A 25913-nucleotide genomic window follows, 5' to 3' on the forward strand; every position below is an offset into this window, starting at 1 on the left:
TATCTTCTACCTTAGGAAGGTCACTAACTTTTAAGTTCTTTATTCAAAAGTAGTAGATTCATGCTGATCTACCAACGTTCTCTCATCCGTAGTCACAAATAAAACATGTGAAGTGGCTTGAGGTAAGAAGGGGAGTAATTGGGCAGAGAGTTAGACAAACGGCTTAAGAATAACAGAAGGGAGAGGAACCATGTACCTAGTAAATGCACAGGGACAAATAATGAAGTCATAATGTGGAGAACTCTTGTATTTCAGATGAGGGTATTTTAATAACATTTTTATTGCTCCTGCTGTATTTTCTGAATCTGAGATTAAAATGTACTACTACCTATTTTAAGATTCTATTTTAAAATTGAAGATTTCTATCCCAGCCTAATATAGCCTTCTAGAGAAAGCTCTGGAGCCAACTGCCTAGGTTCAAATTATGATTCAATCATTTATTAGCTGTGCGGCCTGGCAAAAGTTACTTATCTTTCTGTGACTCAGTCTCCTTATCTGTAAAAAGGAAAGATAAAACAGTAGTATAGAGTTAATGTAAGGAGTATATTAATACATGTAAATCACTTAGAACAGTGCCTGCTCAAAAGTAGGCAATTTTTATTTGCTCAAAAAATATTACCTTTAGTTATTATTACTATTACTGCCTTTAGTTATTATTACTAACAGTTATTATTATTACTATTACCATCATTACTACTACTTGTCATCCATCTATTTCTGAATGACATACTTTTTAATGATTTTCAGATTTCTCTAAAATGATAGCTATTTGTGCAATGCACAGTTTAACTTTTGCACATACTCACTATTTTGGAGCACCAAACTCCAAAATACCAAAGCAAAGAAACCAGAGCAGTTATTTCCATTATTAACTGAAAATAAACTGGATAACAACATTAGTTGGCAAGAACTAAAAAAATAAAAATCATGTTAAAATACTCAACTGTTGATGATTATAAATACCTGTATCTTTAGAAATATTAGATGGCTGAATTCTTAACTTTTGCTGAATTCTTAACTTTTTCAACAAAACTTCATACTTCAAACAAGAAACTTCTTTTCCACCATTTTCCATATCAAAATTATCCATCAATAAATTCTACCAACTTGTCTCCATTACAGCAACAATTAACATTCATACAGTCTAAGAGCTTCAAAGTCAGTTCATGGTTAAAAAGCAAACAAACAAACAAGAAACATGAGCAATAGAAAGAAAGCTACCGTAATCTGATAAGTGTCTACAAAAAGCCCATGGCAGGTATCTTCTTAACAGTGAAATAACTAAAGGCTTTCATTCTGAGATCAGGAATAAAACTGCCATTATTCACAGGTGATGTAATTATGCACAAAAATCCAAAACAGTTAACAGAAACACTATTAGATTAATAAGTGAGTTTAGCAAGATCACTATATAATACAAGGTCAATATGCAAAATTAAAATTGTATGTCTATATGTCAGCAACAAATAATTTGATATCACTGTATTACGGGCTGAACTATGTCTCCACAAAATTCGAGTGTTGAAGTCTTAAACCTCCAGTACCTCAGAATGTGACTGTATTTGGAGATGAGTCCTTGAAAGAAGTAAATACAGTAAAATGAGGTCATATGCGTGGGCCCTACTCCACTATGACTATGTCTTTATAAGAAGAGTAGGTCTTCTATACCTTATATTAGGTCACAGATATACTCACAGACACAGGAAGACCATATGAAGACATAGGGAGAAGGTCATCTGTAAGCCAATGAAAGAGGCCTCAGAATGACACCAATCCTACTGACACCTTGATCTTGGACTTCTAGCCTCTAAACTGTGAGGAAATAAATTTCTATTGTTTAAGCCACTCACTCTGCGGTACTTTGTTATGGCTGCCCTAACAAACTAATACACATTGGCATTAGCATCAAAAACACTCAGACATAAATCTAAAAAAATATGTGAATGACTTCTACACAAAAAACTTCAAAACATTAAGAGGAATTAAAGAAGACTCAAATAAATGGAGGGATATACTACATTCATGGATTAAAGATTCAATATTGTAATGATGCCGGATCTCTTCTAATTAATTTATAGATTCAGTATAATCCCAATCAAAATGCCAGTGGATTATTTTTGTAGAAACTGGCAACCTGATCTAAAATAGCTGGGAAAAAAGCACAGCACTCTTAAAAAAGAAAAAAGTTGGAGAAATTACACTACCAGATAGTAAACTTATTATAAAGCTGCAGTAATTTAAAAAGTGTTCTAATGGCACAAGAAGGAACAAATGAACCAACAGAAGAAAATAGGGAATTCAGAAACAGATCCACATGTATAAGATCACTTAATTTACGTCAAAGATGACAATGTGGTATAGTGAGGTCTTTTCAATATATAATACTGGGACAAATGGATATCCATTTGGGACAAAAAAAAAATGAATCTTTACCCCTAGTTCACACTATACTCAAATCAATTTCAAGTGCACATCTAAATGTGTAAGTGAATAATAGCTTCTAAAAGACTGTATAGGAGAATACTTTTCTGACTTTTGGATAGGTAAAGATTCCAAAACCAAGGTATAGAGATGCCTTATCTAATAATAAAGGAAAAAATTGATAATTTAAAATTTTTAAGCAGAGTAGAAGATATTTTTCTACCACAGAATAAAAAATATTTGCAACTCATTTATCTAACAAAGGACTTAACAATATCAGAAATATAAAGAACTCCTAAGTCAATATGAGAGAAAGAGAGGATCAAACAGAAAAACTGTCAATAGATTTGACAGGGCACTACCAAAAAAGAATATCGAAATGGTGCCTTCCCTGGTGGAGCAGTGGTTAAGAATCCACCTGCCAATGCAGGGGACATGGGTTTGAGCCCTGGTCTGGGAAGATCCCACATGCTATGGAGCAACTAAGCCACAACTACTGAGCCTGGGCTCTAGAGCCCATAAGCCACAACTACTGAAGCCCGTGAGCCTAGAGCCCGTGCTCTGCAACAAGAGAAGCCACTGCAATGAGAAGCCCGTGCACCGCAATGAAGAGTGGCCCCCGCTCACAACTAGAGAAAGCCCACGCGCAGCAACGAAGGCCCAATGTAGCCAAAAAGAAAACAAATTTTAAAAAAATCGAAATGGACAAAAGACATATAAAAACTTTTCAATCTCAGCAGAGAAATGCAAATTAAAATCATAATGCATAACATTATATACCACCAGAATGACTAACTTTTTTTTTTTTTTTTAAAGTGGCAATGCCATTTGCTGACAAGGACGCGGAACAACTGGACCTCTCATATATTACTGGTGGGAGTATAAATTGGAACAACCATTTTGGAAAACTATATGGTAATATCTACTAAAGCTGAACATAGGCATACCCTATAACCCAGCAATCTGACTCCTATACACATTTCTAATGGAAATGAGCCTACAAGTACACCAAAAGATATGTACAAAATATTCTGTAACAGCCCCAAACTAGAAAGAGCCCAAATGACCATCCATAGTAGAATGAATAAACAAAATATGGTATATTTATACATTGGGATACTATGCTACAATAAAAGTGCACCAAGTTACTGCTCTGTGCAAACACAGAAGTATCTCATAGACATAAAACGGATCAACAGAAGCCAGATATAAACTCATAAATATTATGATTCCAATTATTTTATGTTTAACAATAGACAAAAATAACCCATGGTGATTGAAGCCAGGATAGTGGCTGCCTTTAGTGAAGGGAGAGTGGTAACCAGGAGTGGATATAAGAGAATTACTAAGGTGCTCTTTTGTATAAAACTTTGGACCCTTCTAAAATATTCTCTGAAGTGAACCCAAACAAATTTTAAGCAAACTTTTTAATTGAGGTAGAATGCACATATAGAAAAGTGTATCAAAGTGGACACCTTGATGAGTACTTACAAATAAAACCACCTAAGTAAATTCTACCCAAATCTACCTACTTCAGCCTCTTCACATATCACTCTCAACTTTCACTCTCAGCACTGCAGCCACACTAGCTTTCTCTCAGCCTCATACTATGCACCAGGCTGCTCTCCTGCCTGCTAGAGGCCTTTGCTCACAGCCATCGGTGGGATGGAAACACTCTTCCTTCCCAGCACTTAATCAGATACTGTTCAATTGGACAAATTTCTTACACTCAAACCTCACTTCAAGAAAGCCTTTCATAATCCTTGACCAGTTTAAATTCCTCCTCATGGCCTCATGTACTTCTCCTTTGTAGTACTTGTCGTAGCTGCAATTTTATGTTTTAGATGGTTTATTTGATTAATATCTGTAGACACTAACAACTAATTATGTAATTAATTAGTAATTAACATAGACATTAATTACTAGACTCTAAGCAGATGCTCACCATTATACTCCTAGCAGTAAGCATAGGGCCTGTCACACAGTAAGTACTCAATGAATATTTGTTAAATAAATGAATGAAATTTAATGAAATCTAAAAATAAAATATTATGGAATCAAGAAAGAGGTATTAGTGAGTTCTTCCTTATACAGCAGTTGTTATTTTTGCTGTTGTTCAGGAGTGAATTTACAAATATTTACACATTTTGGAAACCATCAATGACACCAAGATACAAAGTTGTCTAGTAGAGTTGGAATCAACTCTATTCTCTAAACTGTGTTCCTTTTTCACATAGCAAGTTTTCTTGTCCTGGGAAGGGTACTCCTAAATTTTTTGTAACCATATCCATAGTCAGAAGTTGAGAAAGTAGAGCTCAATAATATGGTTAACTACTGACAGTAAAACCAAAACCAAAACCAAAAAACCCTCAAAAAACCTCTTTTTTAATCAATCTCTATATTTTGGGGGTGGGGGTCAGAGGGAGGAGAGAAAAGAAAAAGAATACTAACCCTGCCAATCTATCAAAAATTTAATCAACTCTCAATACAATGGAGGGAAAAAGATAACTCAAAATCATAGTTAAAAGTAACAAAACCAAGACACAAAACTGATCTTCAAACTTATTTAGTTAATATTATCCACTGTCATTCCAAAGCCATTACTCCAAGTATGAGGTATTTAAAAAAACAATTATTATTCTACTAACATTACCCAATAGTGTAAAAATCATATAACAGTTTAGAAACACCAAATACCACACGAATGGAAGACCACAGAACAAAAGATTGCCATCTGTTAAAATGGCCTATTATTGTTGACTGCACAGAGTTGTATTCTTTTTTCAATACTAGAAGGAAGCCTATGCAACATGAGTTCATCACTCTGCAAACCATCCTCTTCACTTGCTATAGGTTGAGCAGATACAAGACTCTTAAGTCCAGCACCACGCAAGGTCATAGTTTAATAGTTAGTACTTTCTCTCTGGATAGTTCAGAAGTTTAAAAGCCCCTGCCCCTAATAACTATCTCAAATGTCTTCCTAACCATGCTCTTGGATGTTTGTAAGTTCACAGGCTTGTCCCAAATAGATCTAGAATGATAAAATGTTTAAAACACAAAACAAGAACAACAACAAAAATCCCCTTTCAGTCTCAGGTCCCTCATTTTTTTTTTTTTTTTTTTTGCGGTACGCGGGCCTCTCACTGTTGTGGCCTCTCCCATTGCGGAGCACAGGCGCCAGACGCGCAGGCTCAGTGGCCATGGCTCACGGGCCCAGCCGCTCCGTGGCATGTGGGATCTTCCCGGACCGGGGCACGAACCCATGTCCCCTGCATTAGCAGGCGGACTCTCAACCACTGCGCCACCAGGGAAGCCCAGGTCCCTCATTTTTAACAGAAAAGTCATGAGCTTATATGAGCACTAGAGTCTCTCTTCCCCATCCCGCATTCACTCCTTTCTCCCAACTCTCACTTTTAAAAATAAAATCACCTCTTGGGAGAAAATTAGAGAATCCTCTTATTCCTTGTCTACCATAAGACACAGATATTTTGCACAGGTTGTCACATGGTTATCAAAGCATAAGGTTAGTTATTTAGAAATTTTCTACTCATTCCCCTCACCTCATCCCACATTTCCCCACTTCCCAGGAAGTACAGTTAAGAAATGGCCACCAGTGGTAAGTACAGGCTTCGCTGTTGCTAGGAATGGGCCTGCCTACTGTGGGAGTCAATACAATTTGATCTTTTGATCTTCCCTTTTAGTCTCAATTCATACAGTTGTTTTTACATAGATGTTGTCAAAGTATACGTGTAATTTTCTATCTCGTTAAATCATATGCATTTTTATGTGTTAATATATAGGCTTTAGCACTGAACTATCCCATTGGGATATTTAATGGGATATCCCATGGGAATAACTTATTTAACCATTCCCACAATGTTGTAGCTCTCAGAGTAGCAAGTTCCAGTAGTTTGCTCTTCCCTGAGAAAGCCACTCTATACTTTTCTATTTTCCTAAATTTGTCTCTTGCCAGTTCTAGAACACTAAATATAGAATGACCTTGTTCTTCCTTCTCATACTCCTTTCCAATTCCCTTTGCTCTTGACAAAATTTCTCTTGAGATACTACAACCAGAACCAAATGAAACAGTCTAAGTGCAGGACTTATAGAACTTACACCAAGGCAGAATCCTCTCTCCCCTCCTCCCTTCCTCCGTCTCTTTCTTTCTCTCCCCATCTCTCCTTCCCTCCCTCCCTTCCCTTCCTTTCCCCCCACAAGTTATTTTTCTGATGATTATAAGACTTAACTTACCTTTTGATTACAAATGCATTTTAGGCTGATATGTGTACCTCCTCTGTTCCAACCTATCAAATTTTACTAATGACACAGAATACAAGAATATCTCTGGCCCCGAACCTACGTCCATGGAAATCTGGGAAAAGGTTTAGATGCGAAATAGTAATTATTCCACTGTGAGTTGAGGAGGAAAGGGAAGATAATGAGGGAAGAGTTAAGAGAGATGGTCTGCCGGCTACTGCTATAGGGATAGAGGCCCCAGGGTCCTAATGTGAATAGCATGTTTGTCATAGCCAAAATCATTTTATCAATAACTGAACTTGTTTAAGTATTAAAGAGAATAACTAGTCACAGCAGCAAAGGAAAATCACAAGTTTGTGGGTCTAGCAGATGCTTGTTCCATTACTTTCTGACCACTGTGTATTTGACAGGTGTGCCTGGTGGGCATAGGTGCAGAGGTGTCATGATGGCGAGCTTCCCATTTAACTCAGAAAGTACTTTGCCAACAGCTGCAGCAGTGTCAATAGAAAGAAGCAGGAATAGGTTCCTGCAATAACATACCCATAACAACCAGCTTGCTAAAGCAACCATTCAGTCTTCTGAATGTCAACAAGGTCACAGACTGTAATGCGGCTTGTTTTCCACTGGGCAAAGAGGTTAAGAAGTTGATGAGATAAGAGGTAAAGTTAATAATTTTAAGGAAGTTGTCATATTTTTCTAGGTTCACCCCTATCATGAATATGAGGACAGTTTTTGGTCCTATCCTTTAAGTAAGTCCTCTATTTTCCAGGCTAATGAATGTATCAGTGTATGCCACAACATAATCAGTATCATAACCACTCCATATAATGCTGATGGTTAGGAAGTCAGTGATGGGCTCTCTCTTGATTAGAAGCTTCCTATTCTCAGTCCTGAATCTTATACCTTCTATGAGTCAAATCATATTGCTACAGTCAATGAATAGATCACTGATGGCTATACTCTCCACCTTGCAAATGTTTTCAGCATACTAACAAGAAGCTCAATATGATCCAAGTCAATTTAATTTGATATTCACTACCTTTTCTCAGAACTGCATCTGCTGGCAATGTAATCTAGTGATCAAGGAGAATGAGAGTGCTAGGGCTATTTTTATTAACAAGCATATATTGATTTGGGGGTCCTTGTTGTGATTTAAATAATAACTCAACCTATCATTCTACAAGCAGTGTAGGTTATTTTACTACATACTTGTTCACATGAAGGCTAAACTTCCACTGCTTTGTTCACTGGCATTTACTTATTCATTTAACAAATAACTGGGGTACCCAAATATGAACAAGGCACCATGCCTACTCAAATCTGGTATTGTCCAGCATTTTGTTTCTACTAGGAATAAACTGCAAGCCAGCAGATTTTAACATGTACTCTCTTTTCATGATAATTTTTAACGTTAAATAAAATGGGGCTTAGTTTGATTTACGCATTATACGAATTTCTCCATTCAAACGACTGTCCGTGTATTTCTTCCCTCTTTTCTCTCTCTCATTGCCCGTCCTCTTTCCAAAAGATATTTCCCCTAATTTCATAATGACAATCAACGACAATAATAATAACAACCTAAGATATGGAAAAACATTAGAAGCTTCCTTTCATGGTTATATCACTTTCTGTTGAAAACCATGGCCTCTTAGCTTGTTTTTTCACTTTTCAGCAAAGTGACTCTCATGGATGCCAGAGCAGCCTTCCTGTTAGCATGAGTATTCAGCTTAGTCAAAAACTCAATTAGTCCTCTAAACTGCTAAATGGGTCAATTTCTAACAAGTGTAATTCTTCCTCGAAATATTCATAATGTTTCACATAAAAGATAAAAAACATAGAAAAGTTAGTTGCACATTACAACTTTTCTTCAACTTCCTAGTGAAAAACAAAGGCTCGGTCTCTGTTTTACACAGAGAAAACATTTTAGGAACCACTGAGTTGATTTATGTACTGGAGAGTCAGTCCAGTTGTTTGTTTCTTTGTTTTTTTAATAAACAGAGTAAATATGTTCCTGAAAAGTTAACCCTAAAATAAAACTCTGATCATACTTTCTTTTTTTTGCAGTACGCGGGCCTCTCACTGTTGTGGCCTCTCCCGCTGTGGAGCACAGGCTCCGGACGCGCAGGCTCAGCAGCCATGGCTCACGGACCTAGGCGCTCCGCGGCATGTGGGATCTTCGACCGGGGCACGAACCCGTGTCCCCTGCATCGGCAGGCGGACTCTCAACCACTGCGCCACCAGGGAAGCCCCCCTGATCGTACTTTTGTTCCTTCATTAAGAAACTTCCGAAACTCGAGTTTTTACATTTATCTTCTAGAGAAAAAGTAGGAAGTCATTCTGATTTTAATTTTGTTCATATTCTTTTAAGGGTGGCTATATTTTAAAATAGTTCTCAGAGAATTCCTAATCAAGGTAAAAAGGACTACACAATGGGTCAAAGACATTCTTAAGCCAGACCTTAACCCATCCAATTTAGGTTTAGCATGGAATATTCTCAAGTTCAGTTCAATCCTTACACCTAGGTAGCAAATATTCTTTTTTTTTTTTTTTTTTTTTTTTAGAAACTGTTTATTTTCCATCAACCTATTTCCATTTTAAAGTCTGTGGAAGAACAGTTTAAGACCACTCAGTGGTTGTTCCTACCCACTCAGTGGCCTGAGCAGTGGGAGCTGCAGACCAGTCTTCAGTAGCAGGCTGAGCACTCCAGTCTTCAGTGGTGAACTGCTGAATAGACACACAGGGCACCTGCACACCCTCAGACCAGTCCGCCACCTCAGGCTGAGTAGCAGTGAACTCAGGAGCTGGAGCAGTCCATTCACCTTGAAATTCCTCCTTGGCCACAGCCTTCTCAGCTGCCGCCTGCTCTTCCTTTTCAATCTCTTCAGGATCTCTGTAGAAGTAGAGATCAGGCATGACCTCCCATGGGTGTTCACGGGAGACGGTGCCACGCATGCACAGAACTTCCCAGGCAAGCATCCACCACATCAGACCCACTGAGTGAGCTCCCTTGTTGTTACATGGGATGGCAATGTCCACATACCGCAGAGGAGAGTCTCCGTTACACAGAGCAATGGTAGGCAGGTTAACGTAAGAGGCCTCTGTGAGAGGCTGGTGGTCAGCCCTGGGATCAGTAACCACCAGAAGTCTTGGCTCCCGGAAGGCTGCCTGGATCTGGTTCGTGAAGGTTCCAGGAGTGAAGCGGCAAACAGTAGGAGTGGCTCCAGTGGCAGCAGCAAACTTCAGCACAGCTCGCTAGCCAGTATTCCTGGAGGATATGACACTGACATCAGCTGGGCTTTCAATGGCAACAATGGCACGAGCTGCCAACAGAAGCTTCTCCCAGGTTCTCTTCAGATTTATGATGTAGATGCCATCACTTTTCCTTTTGTAGATGTACTGTTCCATTTGGAAGTCAAGGTTGGTGCCACCTAAGTGGGTTCCTGCTGCAAGGAATTTGAGGACATCCTCCTCCATTTGCAGGACATCAAGGGCTCCAGACATTGTTAAAGTTTCCCTTTAAGTTGTGATGGGAATCCAGAACAAAGCCGTATTGACCCTTATCTGGTGCGGAAAGCCGTGGCAAATATTCTTGACTTCAATCTCTCATTTGATAAATAATCTAGAACTATGATGCTTTAATTTTCCTAACTGGAAAACAATAAAAACAATGGCTTTAAAATGCTCATTCAGAGGAAAAACTTACTCCTTCAAAGTCTTTTTATGCAAATTGACAATTTTAAATGCTACTCTGCAGTTTTCTATATTTATAATTAAGATACAGCTAATTATACTGGCACCAAGACATCATATGAATCTGTATACTTTATATGAAGCATTCCATGAGTGGGAAATTATTGAATTTGGGAGACAGCTATATGGGGATTCATAATGCTATTCTCTCTACTTTTATACATGCTTAAAATTTTCCTCATTCTAAAGTTAAAAAAGAAAAAGAAAAATTAAGCATTAAATAGCCACCAGAGTGATAGGAAACAAAATACCACCAGAATCTCTACATTACTATTTCCAACCACTGTTCTCCTATTGACAAATAATTGCCCATTCAGTTTGTTTGTTTTCTATTGGTGAATCCAAACTATAAGCTGTCCATTTCTCAGCAGTTAAAGAACAGTAAGTAGTTGACATTGGGATATTTATTCATCCTTTGTAGTATAAATTAATGTAAATTAAGTGACAATATTTTAAAGGTTATTCTCAATTATTAAAAATGAGACTACTGTTTTATAAATTAAATATAGGATAAACATTTAAAGAGGAATATTTGAAAAATAAAAAAGCTACTTGGAATAACTCTTGAAGCAATTTATACATAATATAGAAAAATTGCAACACTAGACTGTTATGCAGACATTTATTTAACTTATTTGTAGATATCTCTCTTTCATTTTTTTTTGCTTTTTTTTTTTTGCGGTACGCGGGGCTCTCACCGTTGCGGCCTCTCCCGTTGCGGAGCACAGGCTCTGGATGCGCAGGCTCAGCGGCCATGGCTCACGGGCCCAGCCGCTCCACGGCATGTGGGATCTTCCCAGACCGGGGCATGAACCCGTGTCCCCTGCATCAGCAGGCAGACTCTCAACCACTGTGCCACCAGGGAAGCCCCTCATTTTGTTTTTAATTCACTTAAGAAGGCAGTTTAGGCACCTATTTCTATTTAGGATCATTATTAATACTAGAAAGGGAGGACTATATTTGTTTGAACCTATGAACTGTTTTCTGGTATGTGATTCTTTCATCACTGACATAGTTAAGTGACCATCATAAAGTGACTGTATCATCTGTTGTTTGTTGCCCAGAAAACAGAATCTTTCAGCAGCTGTATTCATTTAAGTTCATACTAATGCTGTATTCTCCCTTCTGAAGTATGGAAGATTATTCCCATAGAAATTTTACTTAGCAATTGCTATCTGCTATGGTTTCTGGAATGCTTTAGTTATATATGCCATAATAAATTATATTTACTACTTACCTTTGATATAAGTACATAAGTAATCTGCTTCCTTAAAAGTGATCTTACTTACCAAACATCCCTAATTCTTTTCAACTTAAGTGAAAGTTAAATTTTAAAAACTATCTCCTTTTCAAATTTCTGATTTCTAACCACACATGGACTCTGGGCAGTTTGGCAATCAGTCCTCTTTTCTTTTCTCCAAAGGGATCATTCCAAATGTTTAAAATTCTCCTCAAATCCCTTAATTACTTCCATCATCTCCACCCACTTGAGGTAAATGGTCTTGCCTCCAAGACCACAGAAAAAAAAATAGCAAAGGACACACAGTCCTTTATCATTCCATTTCTCCTTTCTAAACATATCAATATTCTTCTGTCCAGAGCTAACCCACAATCCTGTGCTCTTCACACCATCACCTCCGTATCTTCCTGGATCTCATTCAGTCACTTGTCTTCAATAACTTCCTCTCTATTGACTACTTTTTCTTAACTTATAAACACATCCCAATCTCTCTTATCTTATAAAATGCGTTCCTTCTACTGATTAGCCATTTTTTCCTCCTTATCAAATCACTTCATGGGAAAAAAAAAAAACCCCGACTCTCAATTCTAAATAATAGCATAACATTAATAATAATAATTAACACAACATTAACTTATTCAGTCCTCATCACAACTCTATAAGGTAGGCAGTATTTATTTCCATTTTATGGAAAAGTAAACTGAGGCACAAAGAGGCTAAGTGACTTGCCCAAAGTCACATAGCTAGTAAGCAGTAACTGAGAAACCAGGTACCAGAGCCCAGTTCTTTCCCACTATGCAACACTTCATCCCCTGGGTAAGGATATTTACTCACATGACTTTGATTATTAATTATACACTAATAATCACTACCATCAATCTATCCACTCTTGATTTTTCCCTATTTAGTTTCATTACTTCCTATTTTGAGATACCTTAATTTCAATATATTCGAAAGACCTAGACTCCATCTCTTTTCTCCCTATGCTTCCTCTACACTGCTACAAAAACAAATCTATCCATTATGGTTTTTAACTTACAAACCTTCAATGACTCTCCATCACCTACAAAACAGGGTCTCCAAACTCTTCAGCAAGGCACACAAGACTCTTCATAACCTGCTCCAAAATTACCTTCTCACTTCTACTCCTGCAATTACTTACACATATCCTCTAATCATCAAACTCTGAGAAGTATGTACCATGCTTTGTCACATCTTCTGCTGCACATAGAATGTTCTCTCAGTTTGGGAAGTCACTTTTCATTCTCTCTTGATGAATCATTACTCATCTGTATTTTCCAAACCACCCATCCTGCACCTTCCCCAGGTAAAGCTAATCTCTCTCTCCTACTTCTACATTCCCAAAATACTTGTAAAAAAAACCCAACTCTATCATCACAATATAATATTGTTCTGTCATTAGTAATACAGACTATGAGCTCTTAGAGAACTGGGACATTCTCTTACTGATATTTGTATCCAGTACCCAGAACACAGCAGTCACTCAGAATACATTTGATAAATGAATAGATGTAGCTCGCCTTTACTATTCAAAATCAACGTGCTCTGGACATGGGAAGATAAATGAATATATCATAAGAGACATCATAATCTTAATTAGTAATTATTTGCCTATAAAATGGCTAAAAACCTAGCAATATGCAGAGAATATTTTTGTTTAAATAGTAATACAAGTATAGACTCTTCCTTGAAGTTCCAGTGAACAAAGAACTCTACCATCTACACAAGCAATCTTTAAGTAAACACTAAAATACATAAAGGCAAGAAGAAGTCAGAAATGTTAGGCCTGTCTCCAGGCCACAAAACTTGATCATGAATAGCCATCACATTATAAATATTACAAGATATCCACATGAACCAAACAAACACTGAAGTTTTAGTCTCAATAGTTTTTCCCGCTACTCTAATTCCTACATGTATAAAATATTTTGGCACCGGTATGACACGCCATGGCATTTACTAAATGGTTTACTAAATTACACTTATAAATCACAAAGGCATCAGCTTACATGCCCAACTGCATATAAGTGTGAGGTAGATTGAAGCTGTCTCACTCAGCCTTAAGTGGGGGAAATTCATGGTACAGTTTTTGATTCTAAGAGTAGAGGTAAACTGCCTTAAGTAGATCTTTAAAGAAAAATGCAACCGGAAAGCAATGTGGTTTCCACCATGTTTTAAACGGTGGTTTCCTCTGCAGGCGGTTCCTCTTAATTCTATTGAGAAAAAGAAAAATAAAAATGCAAAGGTTACAAAATAAGGTGATGAGAGAAATGCAAAGTAGCACAAACAGAGCAATGATGAAATACTCAGAGCAGTTTAGTTACTTAAGCTACAATGAAGTCAATTAAATGTGTCTTATTTCTTTAAAAACTATTGAGTATCTCACTGAGAGTTTTTTCCTAATTTATATTAAATTCTAACGTCAACATTCTTGGATTGCATTTAACAATATGAGTGGTCTTGAGTGATTCTGATTCTGAAGTTACTGCCTTGTTTATACACTAAGGTTCACACATGGGCTGGTCTAAAGTTCAAAGTTCAAAATAATTCAACTTTTAATACATATAATGAAAAATTACACCTAAGTCACTCACCAGAACACAAAAGCAACATTAATATTGCTGTTGTAGACTAAACAAAAGCAGGAGTCGGCAGTCTTTAAAACTTTTACTGTTTTTCTAGCCTCCAACAGGAAGAGCATTTTGGAAATATAGGGCTCATTAAAGAAGCCCTTTAAACTACTGTTGGAACTTACGATTTTTGCCTTATAGGTGGAACTCTAAGCAGAGATTTAATGATCATTCTTATTTATACTTGTCAGTATTTTAAAATTTGATACTCCGCAAAGAACAGCTGATGTTTGACATTGCAAGTTCATTATTAAAACCACAGTATGTCAAGCCCAAGACACAAAAAGAGAAATAAAACTAATTTGTTAAGGAAAAACCTTATCATGTACAGTTTACTTTCCTTCCTGCATCACCAAGTCTGTATTTTTATCTTACCTGCAATTTATGGCCTAAAAATTAAATTAATTAAAATTAATTAATTAAAAATAATCTAACGCAAATATTAAATCACCAAAATACTAGAACAAAAACATCTCTAGGAATGCTTCAACAAAAATTCTGGAGCTTAAAAAAGAGCTATTTGCAAGCTTTCCTGCGTTAACAAAAGGGCAGGTAATAATGATGGCTTGTATGACAATATTGTCTTTGTTAGTTTAGCCCCAACAGAACTAAAGATTTCCTGATTACGACTTGGTAATCTAAGTCAACTGAAAAGATTTCTGGGGAAGGGAAACAAAGAGGAGTCTGAATGCTAGCATTTAAGTGGAATATATTACCTAAGTTTACTCTTCAGTGTGGGACACTGTAAATAAGAGGGGCTCCTACTTTGACAGCCCATGCTAGGTCACGACCTAAACTCACTGTACCGGTGTAAAAGAGAAAGTTCTGCTGGAGTCTCAGATATGCATGCTTCTCTGCTTCACCTTCAGGATCTTGTAATCACACAGGGCCTTACAATGAAGTGTTCACTCTGTACTGTATCTCATTGTCAAGATTTTTAAACAGTGGCTTTTTTACTGTAATGAGCCAATTATGAGCCAGTCACTCAAGCAGTCATTAACAATAGATTTTTCTAATTGCATTTTTAATGAATTTTATTTTGGATAAAAGCCCTTAAAAGTACCTATGGCAAAGGGTAATCATACATTGAATTAACAGAAAAATCTGTTTAATAATGACTTGTCTTTTATTTACTACAACAAAATAAATTCCAGTGAGAACGCTAAAAAATTGACAGTGTAAGGGAAAAAAGGTTGCAGGGCGGGAGAGGGAGTCGTATTCTTCACAGCTAAAAAATAAAAATGAAAACATGCCTTATTCTTTCCTAACTTTAAGGTACAAATGAAACATTATCTTATCAACACAGACCTTGCTCTATATTTAGAAAATAATTAGTTATTAATATTTTACCCATAAGCTATTAATAATGCCTAATATAATTATAAAACAAGCTAAATGAACAAGGGAAATAGAGGCTCATTTCAAATTTAATGTACTCATTTCTATAGATGAATATACAGATAAGATGTTAAGTTATTTTTAAAAGTTATTTTAAAAGTTATTTTTAAAACTGTGTTGTGTAAACAAAACACTACAGTGTAAAAATCTTCATTCACCTCAAAATACTTTCTATGCATGTATGAATGGAAATGTCCTTGCTGAAGATAAAAAATGGTCTTAATGAAAATGTGAATGTATCGTTTGTGATCACTCAGATATATAAATGTATTTTTTTTAGGTTGACTCTATTGAAACTTCATAAGTCTTAATCATAATTAAGAGCTCACTACTCACTGTGATTTAATGTCATTAATTAGGAAGTTTTAAAGATGCACAGTGACACTAGAAAAATCCTCTCTTTGGAGGCTATACACATCATCCTCTGCATGGATTAAAAAAATTTTAATCCATTTAAATCACTCATTGGTGCAAAGAGACAAAAATTATAAATATGTATATATACATATATATACACACATATATATTTATATATGTATAATAAAACTATTCCCAGAAAAACTGTCACTATACACTCTGATTTTGTTAAGGAAATAAAAACTTTTTTGAATGTTCAAGGTTTTAAAAACCTTGTATTTTCTGCCTCAAGAATGGGCTGACTGAAAGCATGAGGTTCTGCAGCCTCTGGTTAATTAATCTGCGGCTGAATGACAGCGTGCCTAGGGGCATGGCACTGGCATCCCACACAGGGTCCCAACATGCTTTAAGCCTTGGATAGCTACATTCTGCACGCCAAGACTTTACCCAACAAATAGCAGAGAGGCCTTCAGAGCCTTTCTTCTTCTGAGACATTCCATTTAATTAATGTAATCCCTCTTTATCTTAAAGGTTTAATAAATTTAGGTGAGGCAAAACCAACATATCTATGGCACTGAATGTTGTAACTAGTTGCTCTAACACTTTTCTTATGTACCCCAAAGGCTTCTTCACAAGGCATAAAGAAAATGAAAGCAAAAAAATGTTCTAACAGGTTTAGAAATTTTCAAACATGCTTCTTGATCTATTAAAAATATGTATATTTGTACAACCCAACGTTTAAGAATTCAATTAAATGAAGCTGGCGATTTCCATTTCACTAGACTTATTTTATGTTATAAAAATATAAATCATACACCCGCCCCAAAACACTTTGAAAATCACTAATACCTAATCTTGAGCAAGGTAAGGTTATTTTTTTAGCAACAGGATACAAAGGACATTCTTCTAATCCCTTTCACTGCCAGAACAAAACATCTTTCAAATCAAGATAAAATCGCTACATCATGAATGTTAATATCATTCTGAGAAAAATAATACCTTACGACTAGAAAAGACCATCCCTTTAGGGAGAAATGTTGTGTTAAAGTGGATTATTCTTTTAGTAGTGTAATAGAATGGCTTCTACCTACTCCCAGATGGAAAATCAAAATCTGCATTTAAATGGAAATATTTTAAAACAGATAGGACAAAAGGCTAAAACCATAAGGAATATCTCCATCCTTACATTTTAAAAATCCAAAATGCTTCATAAGAACTTTTCTGTACAGTATGGCTTTAAGATTTTGTTTGTATGTTTGTTTCATTTTTATGAAGAGCTTGCACTGCAACATAATTTCACAGTTTTGTGATTAACACATACTATTTGTGGCTATTATATCAAATTCACAAATTGGATGAAGAAGTAGGGTTGCAAAATTTTTACTATTACAAGAAACACATTTACTGTTTAGGCTTGTGCAGAGTTAAGAATGAGTCCTGTATTTTCTTCCTATTTTTAACTATGCTATTTTATAGGTAATTCTTAGAAGGCAAGAGCAGTTTGCTGAAATCAAATAAAATCTGAGTTTCTTCAGCATTGACTCAAATCACCACCATGGTTAGAGTAAAAAGAAAGCAAAATGCTAGGCAATATTATAACAACTGCTCTTTGCAACCTGAAAGATTATTTTCAGTTCTTCAATAGTTGGGGCAATTTTCTTAAATTCTGAAGGAGCCTGACAGCACTGCACATTTCTTAATGCTTGCATTTACTTTTACATTATAAAACAATAAAACAGCAGGATAATGTTCATGCAGTTTAGAGACTTGTAACATTACCACAAATAATTCTACTGTATTATGGCAAAACATAAGCTTTTTAAATGTAGGCTGACTAAAGAAAAGGCAATCTATATTCACTGAAAGTACACAGACACGTAAGGTTGAAAATATAACTTAAATGTTGTACCTAGTTCTAAAATAATGTTTGAAAAGGGCTGAAAAAGCAAAATCCATGCTGGATGAAATCTTTCTTGTTATATATTAAAATACAATTAATTTCAAGTGCAGTGCTTATTGGCAAGGGAAAGGCTTCCCACCTTTCTTCCTTGGAGTTTATAATAGAGTACATGGCTTCTGCCACCTCAGAAACCAACCGCATTATGTAATTTGATCATTTTCCTCAATAATGTTGTAAACCAAGATACTCGACAATTACCAGCTTCAAAGATGCAGGTGTTTCGATGGTAGCCACATTTGACTACTGGACTGCAAATAATGGGCCAATCTGAAAAACTTGGCCATATCATCTCCTTTATAAGATCAGCCCATCAGTTCTGAAACATCTTTATTGCTAGAAGCTGCTGGCTTTTGTACAGGAAGCTGTGTGGATCTCTTTAGTTAAAAGACATCTTATTCAAAAGTGTAACGGGAAAAAAACTCTTGCATATGTACTGGGTGGTTTTCTCACTTTTAACAGGTAATTCATTTCAATCCAGTTGTCCGTGATTCTCCTAGTGATAACCATAGGGATGAAAAAGAATAAAAGCATTTCCCTACAGTAACCTAATTCTCATCTACACTAGAGCCTCCATGCCTGATCCCAATTCCCCACCCCTAACCTTCACTCCCAAACCTCCCAGCAGAAAAAATTTCAGATATCAGTGGGAGATGATATACTGTAAATCTAATCATCAAAAATAAACCTTGATACATATCTTCATTAGTCTACACTAGGTAGCAAACTAAACTAGGGAAGCTGTATATGAAACATCACAGAAGATCCAAGATTCATGGATATTTTAAATCACCTGCTTTACAATTGCCTAAATTACAGAACAACTGTAGAAACACGGCAAATTATGATTTAAAAGAAAGTACCTCCCTATCCTTGGAGATATTAGACTTTTATAGCTAATGTGTGAAGAAAGTGACTTTTAAACTCAAATATTCCTGTTCTAAATGAATGGTACTCTCAGCAGAGAACCCATCTAAAACCTCACATTTCTAAGTGTGGCCTCAGACCAGTAGCAATGGCATCACCTGGGCACTTGTTAGAAAAATCTCAGGCTCTACCCAGGCCAACTGAATCAGAACATGAATTTTTAATAAGACTCCCAGATGATTCATCTGCACTGAGAAGCTCTGGTCTAAGTTTTTCTAGTTCCACCATTTATTCTGCATTGAGAGACATAAAACAGTGAAGAACAGAACAGCCTGTACTCATAAAAACACATAATATTACAGATGACCACAATTTAAATAATAAAAAACAGGGAGGAAATGTTAGCAAAACTTAAGTAATTAAATTAGATCTAGATCCTGCAATCTTTGTTTTTAATACTTGAAAATTCACTTATATGTGTGTATGTGCATGCACAGACATGTGAGAGAGGTGAAAGAGGAAGACAGAAAGGAAAGGTAGATTAAGAGTGAGAGAAAAAAATAAAAGGGAGAGAATGGAACCGTAAGAGTGTACATAGGGTATATATGTAGATGTATTTAGGGCCAAAAAGTAGAAGAAACAAAGTGAGAACCCAGCAACTTGGAGAAGAGCAGCAATGCCCCTTCTCAACCACATTCCCGCACACTCCCTCTTTTACATGCCCAAGACAGTGTGATGGGAATACTTTTCATCTCAGTAACAAGAAACTACCAAGAAATAGCATTAAAAGCAAAATTTGTGACAGAAACCAGTATTCCCTAATTGTATTAAACAATACAAGTAAACATGGAAAGATTACTTCTGAGTAAGTAAAGAGACCAACAGCACAAGGTAATTAAAACACTAAAAAGGTGATTTAATATTCTTTTTCCAAAGTCTAAATAATCATTTAGAAATAGTTACCATAAAATAAACATTATTTGTTTTATTCTTACAAATGAACGTACTATTCTTACTGTTGTTATTACTATACTAAGAAACTAAATTCAAAATAGTAGCACTATAGTTTTGATTGTTCTTAATGACATCATAAAATAGCTAACATTAATAACACAAGCTCAAAAAAAAAGAGAAACAGATATTTTCTATTGGACATAAAGTAATGGCTTAAACCTGCAGTAATAATTTGCAGAGTGTGAAGTTTACCTAAAATGTTACATTTGACTTTTAAATATATATATATACACACCTAAAACGATTAATCTACCATGATTAATCCAATATTTTATCATTTATTTAACGAGAGAAAATTAGAAATCATTTATAAATACTGCCAAACTTAATGATACCAATAGAAAATATACCAGTTGATATCCAGGAGAACATAATGGTTAATCAGAAAACAGAACTTACTGGAGAAAAATGAATTATAATTAATGTTATATTATACCTGTTTAAAAAATAATATATATATATCTGTATACATATCTGTATCTGTATTCATCCACATGGCACATTAATAGTATACAGTGTAGTAAGATTCAGCTCACTTTGCAGCTGACCATCTATGGAATGTAGCTCCATTAAATCACTGGAGACTCACTTCTCACAATAATAGGGGAAAAAAAAATCACCCTATATCTTGCATTTCATGACTGAGCTTCCCTAATACATATCTCTGGTTTTGCTCGAAGAAAAAAATGCAGTCAAAGATGGGCAGAATGCTACTCCCAGCTTGTATTCACCAAATGCCAGGAACTGTAAAAACAGGATTCCAAGTTGAGGTTTCAGATACTTATTAAATAAAGACTTAAAATTTCCAAATATAAATAATATTTGCATAAACAGGTTTATTATTTATGGAAGTCAACTAGGCAATATATATCAATGGCTTCAGAAATCATCATACACTTTGATCCATTAATTCCTTAGGATAGATTTGTCTGAAAATCTATCCTAAGGAATTAATTTTTTTTAATGTAGACAATAATTGATGTACCCACATCAAAGTGCTATTATTTATAGTAAAAATTAGATTCAACCTAATTTACAAAATTAGGGAATCATTAAGGAAATTATTATACAGCCACATGATGGAATATTAAGTAGCCATTAAATTATATTCATAAAGACGTTTTAGTGACATGAAAAACTGATATTTTAAGCTAAAAAAAATCAGTGTATAAAGTTATACACACAAAGTGTGTGTGTATATCTATGTATGTGTGTTAAATATATGGGTGTGGAAAATATGTCAAAATGCTAACTCTGAATGACTGAATTTTGAGCAAGATCTTTTCTTATACTTTTATATATTTTCTTTAAGAATCAATTGTTTTAAGTATCAAAGAAAATTAAGTAATAATTTAGATAAAGGACAAGGTATGAAGAACAAGGGTGAGGATACTGCAAGGTTACACTGAAGCTATTCCACTGAATAAAGAAATTGTGTGTGTGTCTGCAAGAGGAGTACCAAAAACCTAGTGTCAGAAAAAAAGAAGCTCTTTCTTCTGACTACATGAGAGGTAAAAGACAGATGAAACAGTTAAGCAAAAAAACAAAAAAAAACAGAAAAAAAGAATGTAGAAAAGTCAGATCTATTAGAATCTAATAATTGGACAAAGAAAGCAAAGGGGATATATATCATCAATGCCAATGTGATTTTTTACTCTACAAAAGTACCAAATAGTTTAAGTAAATAAGTTAAGAAAATAAATTATAATAACACTTAGTTTTAGAATGTTTATTCCAAGTCTTGGACTGAATACAAGGAAAGAAACTAGTTACTATTAAATAATAACAAAACAAATTTCTAGAACCTCATTTTGTTTTCTATGAAGTTGACAGATACAAAGACTGCTGTTTTCATTTCTTTTACAAAACACAGTTAAAACACAACTTTAAACTGTCCAGGTGATAAAAATTATATACTGAAATGTGTACAATCCACAAGCTATGTCTTTTATAAAACAATATTTTAGCTACTATGTTAATTAGTAACAGTAAGCTATAACTTACTGTGTTTTCCCTTAAACTTTTCTTGACTGTAAATGCTTCATAATCATTTTCATTTCAGATTGCTTGATTGATCTGTTGATTCCAAATCAATAAAAACATGGAGTAAAGAGTAGTCACACTAAATCCATTATATAAAACAGGGAATTCAGTGAATGCACTGATTTTATACACAGTAGGGAATCAGTAATTATCAAATAACCATAAAGTATACAGAAAGCATCAACATAAGTTTGGCATCTTATAACTCTGTGAAATCTTCACAAACTAGATTAGTTTTACCTATTATACATCACTGTTTTGTCTAAAATATACACAAGTGACAGTCTGAGAAGAAACTATATATGCTCAATAGCATGAAGGAGAAATCAAGCTACTCAAAGCTGAAGACAAAATTTCTACCTGAGCATAAAGGTTCGAGAACTCCACCTGAAAACAAGGCCCCTTGATATTAACCTAAAATTAATGTATAAATTACCTAGTCTTTGATAGAAACTAGTCTATGACAACCCTAAAGAATATCTGAAATTAATATGATGATGCTTCCATAAATAAAGCGGAGAGGTGGTTTCTGGCTTTCCAAAGCAACTAATTTAAAACAGTAAGAAGTGTCTAATTAATGACCTCAGGATACACTGAATTGGAAGTCTGACCTAATTTAGAACAAAATCACACTTCACTTTGGCAAAACTAGTACTGTGGTGGAAGCACTGAAAAACTGTTAACATGTAATTATCCACTCTCCATTGTGAAGGACCAGGACAAGGAAGAAGCTTAGAGACTCTAAGACTAAATTGGTTAAAAATAAACTACTAAGTTATTTGAAGGTATTAATCAAAATTATAAGCTAAATCAAGATTCGTAAGTATAATCCACAAACAGGCTTAGATGGAGCAATACTGAGCCTTAAAGACCACAGGACTCTTAGGAGAAACTCAGTGACAATGGCCAGACAAGGAAGGATGAATGCAAACTCATGCAACAAAGGTACACTACAAGAAACATGGAATATTTTTAAAAGAGCAAAGATTTCATCACAAATAATAATTCTGATGAATACATAGCAGTAACTTTTTCCCTTAAAACTCAAAGTGCTAAGTCCTTGAGACAGGCACTATGCCTTAAATCATCTACATCTCTAGCAACTAGAAAAAAAAAACCTAGAAAAAAAAACAAGAGAAAAAATAAACGTATGTTAATGTTCTACAACTCACAGAGCATGTGTAAACATTATGAATAATGGTTATATAGTATGTGACTTCCTATCTTTGCACCTCTTGCATTTATCACCTTACTGAAGCTCAAAGAAAAAAGCATACAGAATAAAATCATGTGAAGAATTCCTCCTCACATTGTTTTCTCATATAAACTTTTCAAATTCTACTGATGTGACCATTTTCTGTCTACAAAGCTTTTCCGGTTAATAAGATTTTAGTAGGTGGCAACTGCAAGACCCTTTAGAAAAACTGAACCCTGGAAAATATTCAATTAATTCCAGCAATATCAAGCTAAAGCAAAGTCAAAAACACACATAGTGAAATGCATAAGCTTTGACATCATATTCACCAACGTCAAAGAAACTGATATCTGAAGCACAAAGAGGAAAGACAATTAAAGACGAAATAAGGAGTAGCAGAATTTCTACCACACTATGCCTGAAGACACAGAAGAGCATGGTTAACTGCTCTAAGGACCAGATCAACAGATAAACCAGGACAGATAACAATGATCTTAAGTTAGTTAACTATGAGCAATGCTCTACCGCTCTAATGCAAAAGAAGCATAATACTTAGTGACTAAAAATAATAATAATAATAATGATAATAATAGTTAACATTTATTGAGGCTTCCTTTATGATCTATTTTACTGTCCCATTAATGCTCAATCCTATGATGTAGGTACTATCACTAGCCCTACTTTACAAATGTGAAGGCCCCACTTTATAAATGTGAAAGCTAGAGAAATTAACTAAACTAAGGTCATACAGCTAGCATGTGGTAGAGCCTGGAACACAGACAAGTCTGACTCCAGAGTCCCCACTCAGCCCTTGGAAACAAAGAAATCCCCAACATTTCTTGTTACATAAAACCTTGGTTTTCTGAACTATATGTAATTATGAAGATATCATTGGTCATAATTAAAGTAAAAGGTGAAAATATACAGTGTAACAAGGGCTATCAACCTATTTTTGGTCTCCAAACACTGACAACATATTATTCCCCATCACAACCCAGTGATGGAGCTGAGGAGGAAATACCACCCAGCTAATCCTGATATACCCACCTTGAGAATTCCACAGTATACATACACACTTCTTTTTTTGTAAGCAGTACTACTTATGGCTCCACCCAAACCTTGCTTGTAGCTCCAAAAGATTTTTAAATAAAATGTATATTCAAAGATTTTTGCCACATTTCTCTCATGCAAGACTCACAATAAAAAAATTTCAGCACATATTTCAATATCAACTTATAATAAAGAAAACTGAATTAGTAAAATAATAATAAAATGCTATTTTTTTCTCAGGTTTCATTCAGCAGTGGTAATGGTCTTGTCTCACATTCTACCACCTTGAAGAAATTTAAAGAAGGATTTTTTTTTTAGAGGACTGCTATAAAATTATCACTGACATTTTAATTAAAAAAAGACATGTATGTAGAATAAACAGGACATTTCCTCTAACAGTCTGCAGTGGCTGCTCCATTGCTTCTTTGTACAGTCTGGGTAAATCATGCAGGCTCTAACTAGACAGAGCAGCTGTATTTCACTGTCTTCAGTAATGTAATCTACATTTATCACTATTTTAATTAAGCGAATTCCTAATTTGGTACTTCCATTGCAAAGAAAAAATACCTTATTAGTTTTTTTTGGTAGACAGCATCTTGTCAGTCTTGTAAACCAGAATTTAATTTTAAACATGTTTCCTACTGCAACTGGCCATTATTTTAAAAAGAACTACCATATTTGGTTTATTAAGAGCTTGTTCATTTTCAATGTAAAGGCTTAAACATTGGTTGCTTCTTTAAAATGATTTAAAAAGATGCTTTTGCAGTTCTCAATGTTAACCCAAGTGATATACTAAAAACAATATGTGCTTTATTATAATATTAAATTCAAGGTTATTCAAAATCAATATGAAACACAGTAAGAACCTTACAAGAAAAACAATGCTTTACAGAATGTTGAGAAAATTCAATTCAGTAGTTCTTAGAGAAAGATTATGTTTATCATCGGGTTATGTGAAATGCCTGAATATTTAGCTAAATCCATCACTGTGGAATAAAGCAGCTTTTACGTTTTGAAGACAAGTTCTGAATTTTTAAAACTTCATTTCCCATTATTATTTGTAGTTAGAACAATTTGACTTTAAAGAATAAGTATATGAATTACTCTGAAGGTGTGCTTGTTTTAAATGGTTCACAGAGAAACAGTTACTGTAATATTACGTCACTGCATTAAATTGTGAATTTTAATACATATGATATCTCGAATCTTACATATCAATAAAAAAGCCCTGATGTTAAAAAAATTTTGTAGTCAGCACACATTAATTGAGCATCTTTTATGTGCCAGGTAAAGAATTAAGTGCTTTGTATTCAAACCAAAGTAGAACAAAGCCTTTGCACAAAAGAGGGTGTGTGTGTGTGTGTGTGTGTGTGTGTGTGTGTACACACATATACATTTACAGTACAGTACCAAGTGATTTTTAAACTTTGCTCCTTTGAAGGGGAGGGTCTTTAGTGACCCAAGTCCACTTCGACCAGAAAAGTTCCATCTTCATCTATTTTTACACATGTCTTTTTTGCAGCCAGGTGAAGAAAGCAAAAGCCGCTTACCTAGAAAGTAGAATAAGGGCTCTAGACTACCTCTAAGAACACAGGTAAATGAAAAGTATCCTAACTGTTCCCAGATATACTGAGGGAAAAAAATAAAAGACTCCCTTTTTTTTGAGTTTCATTTATTATCAGTTTCACATGTTGCCAACTATTGGTTTGTGGG

General features: G+C 35.1%; 1 protein-coding gene and 1 pseudogene across 8 annotated transcripts in view; both read right to left on the reverse strand.

The window, feature by feature from the left end:
- DPH6 (diphthamine biosynthesis 6) overlaps positions 1 to 25913 on the reverse strand; it is a 443212-nt gene that overhangs the window by 381987 nt on the left and 35312 nt on the right. For 2 of the 7 annotated variants that reach the window (XM_079914299.1, XM_079914300.1), the window contains exon 2: positions 13858 to 13902. The exons of the other annotated variants lie outside the window; for them this stretch is intronic. In XM_079914299.1, coding sequence (XP_079770425.1) covers positions 13858 to 13860 — 3 coding nt within the window. In that variant the 5' untranslated portion in view covers positions 13861 to 13902. The remainder of the gene's footprint in view (positions 1 to 13857; positions 13903 to 25913) is intronic. 7 annotated transcript variants of the gene reach the window in all.
- Positions 6658 to 10944, reverse strand: LOC307182266 (small ribosomal subunit protein uS2-like; annotated as a pseudogene). Its single transcript has one exon. The product of its transcript is annotated as a small ribosomal subunit protein uS2-like (transcript).

The sequence above is a fragment of the Stenella coeruleoalba genome, assembly GCF_951394435.1.
Source record: "Stenella coeruleoalba genome assembly, chromosome: 2".
Taxonomy (NCBI): Eukaryota; Metazoa; Chordata; class Mammalia; order Artiodactyla; family Delphinidae; genus Stenella; species Stenella coeruleoalba.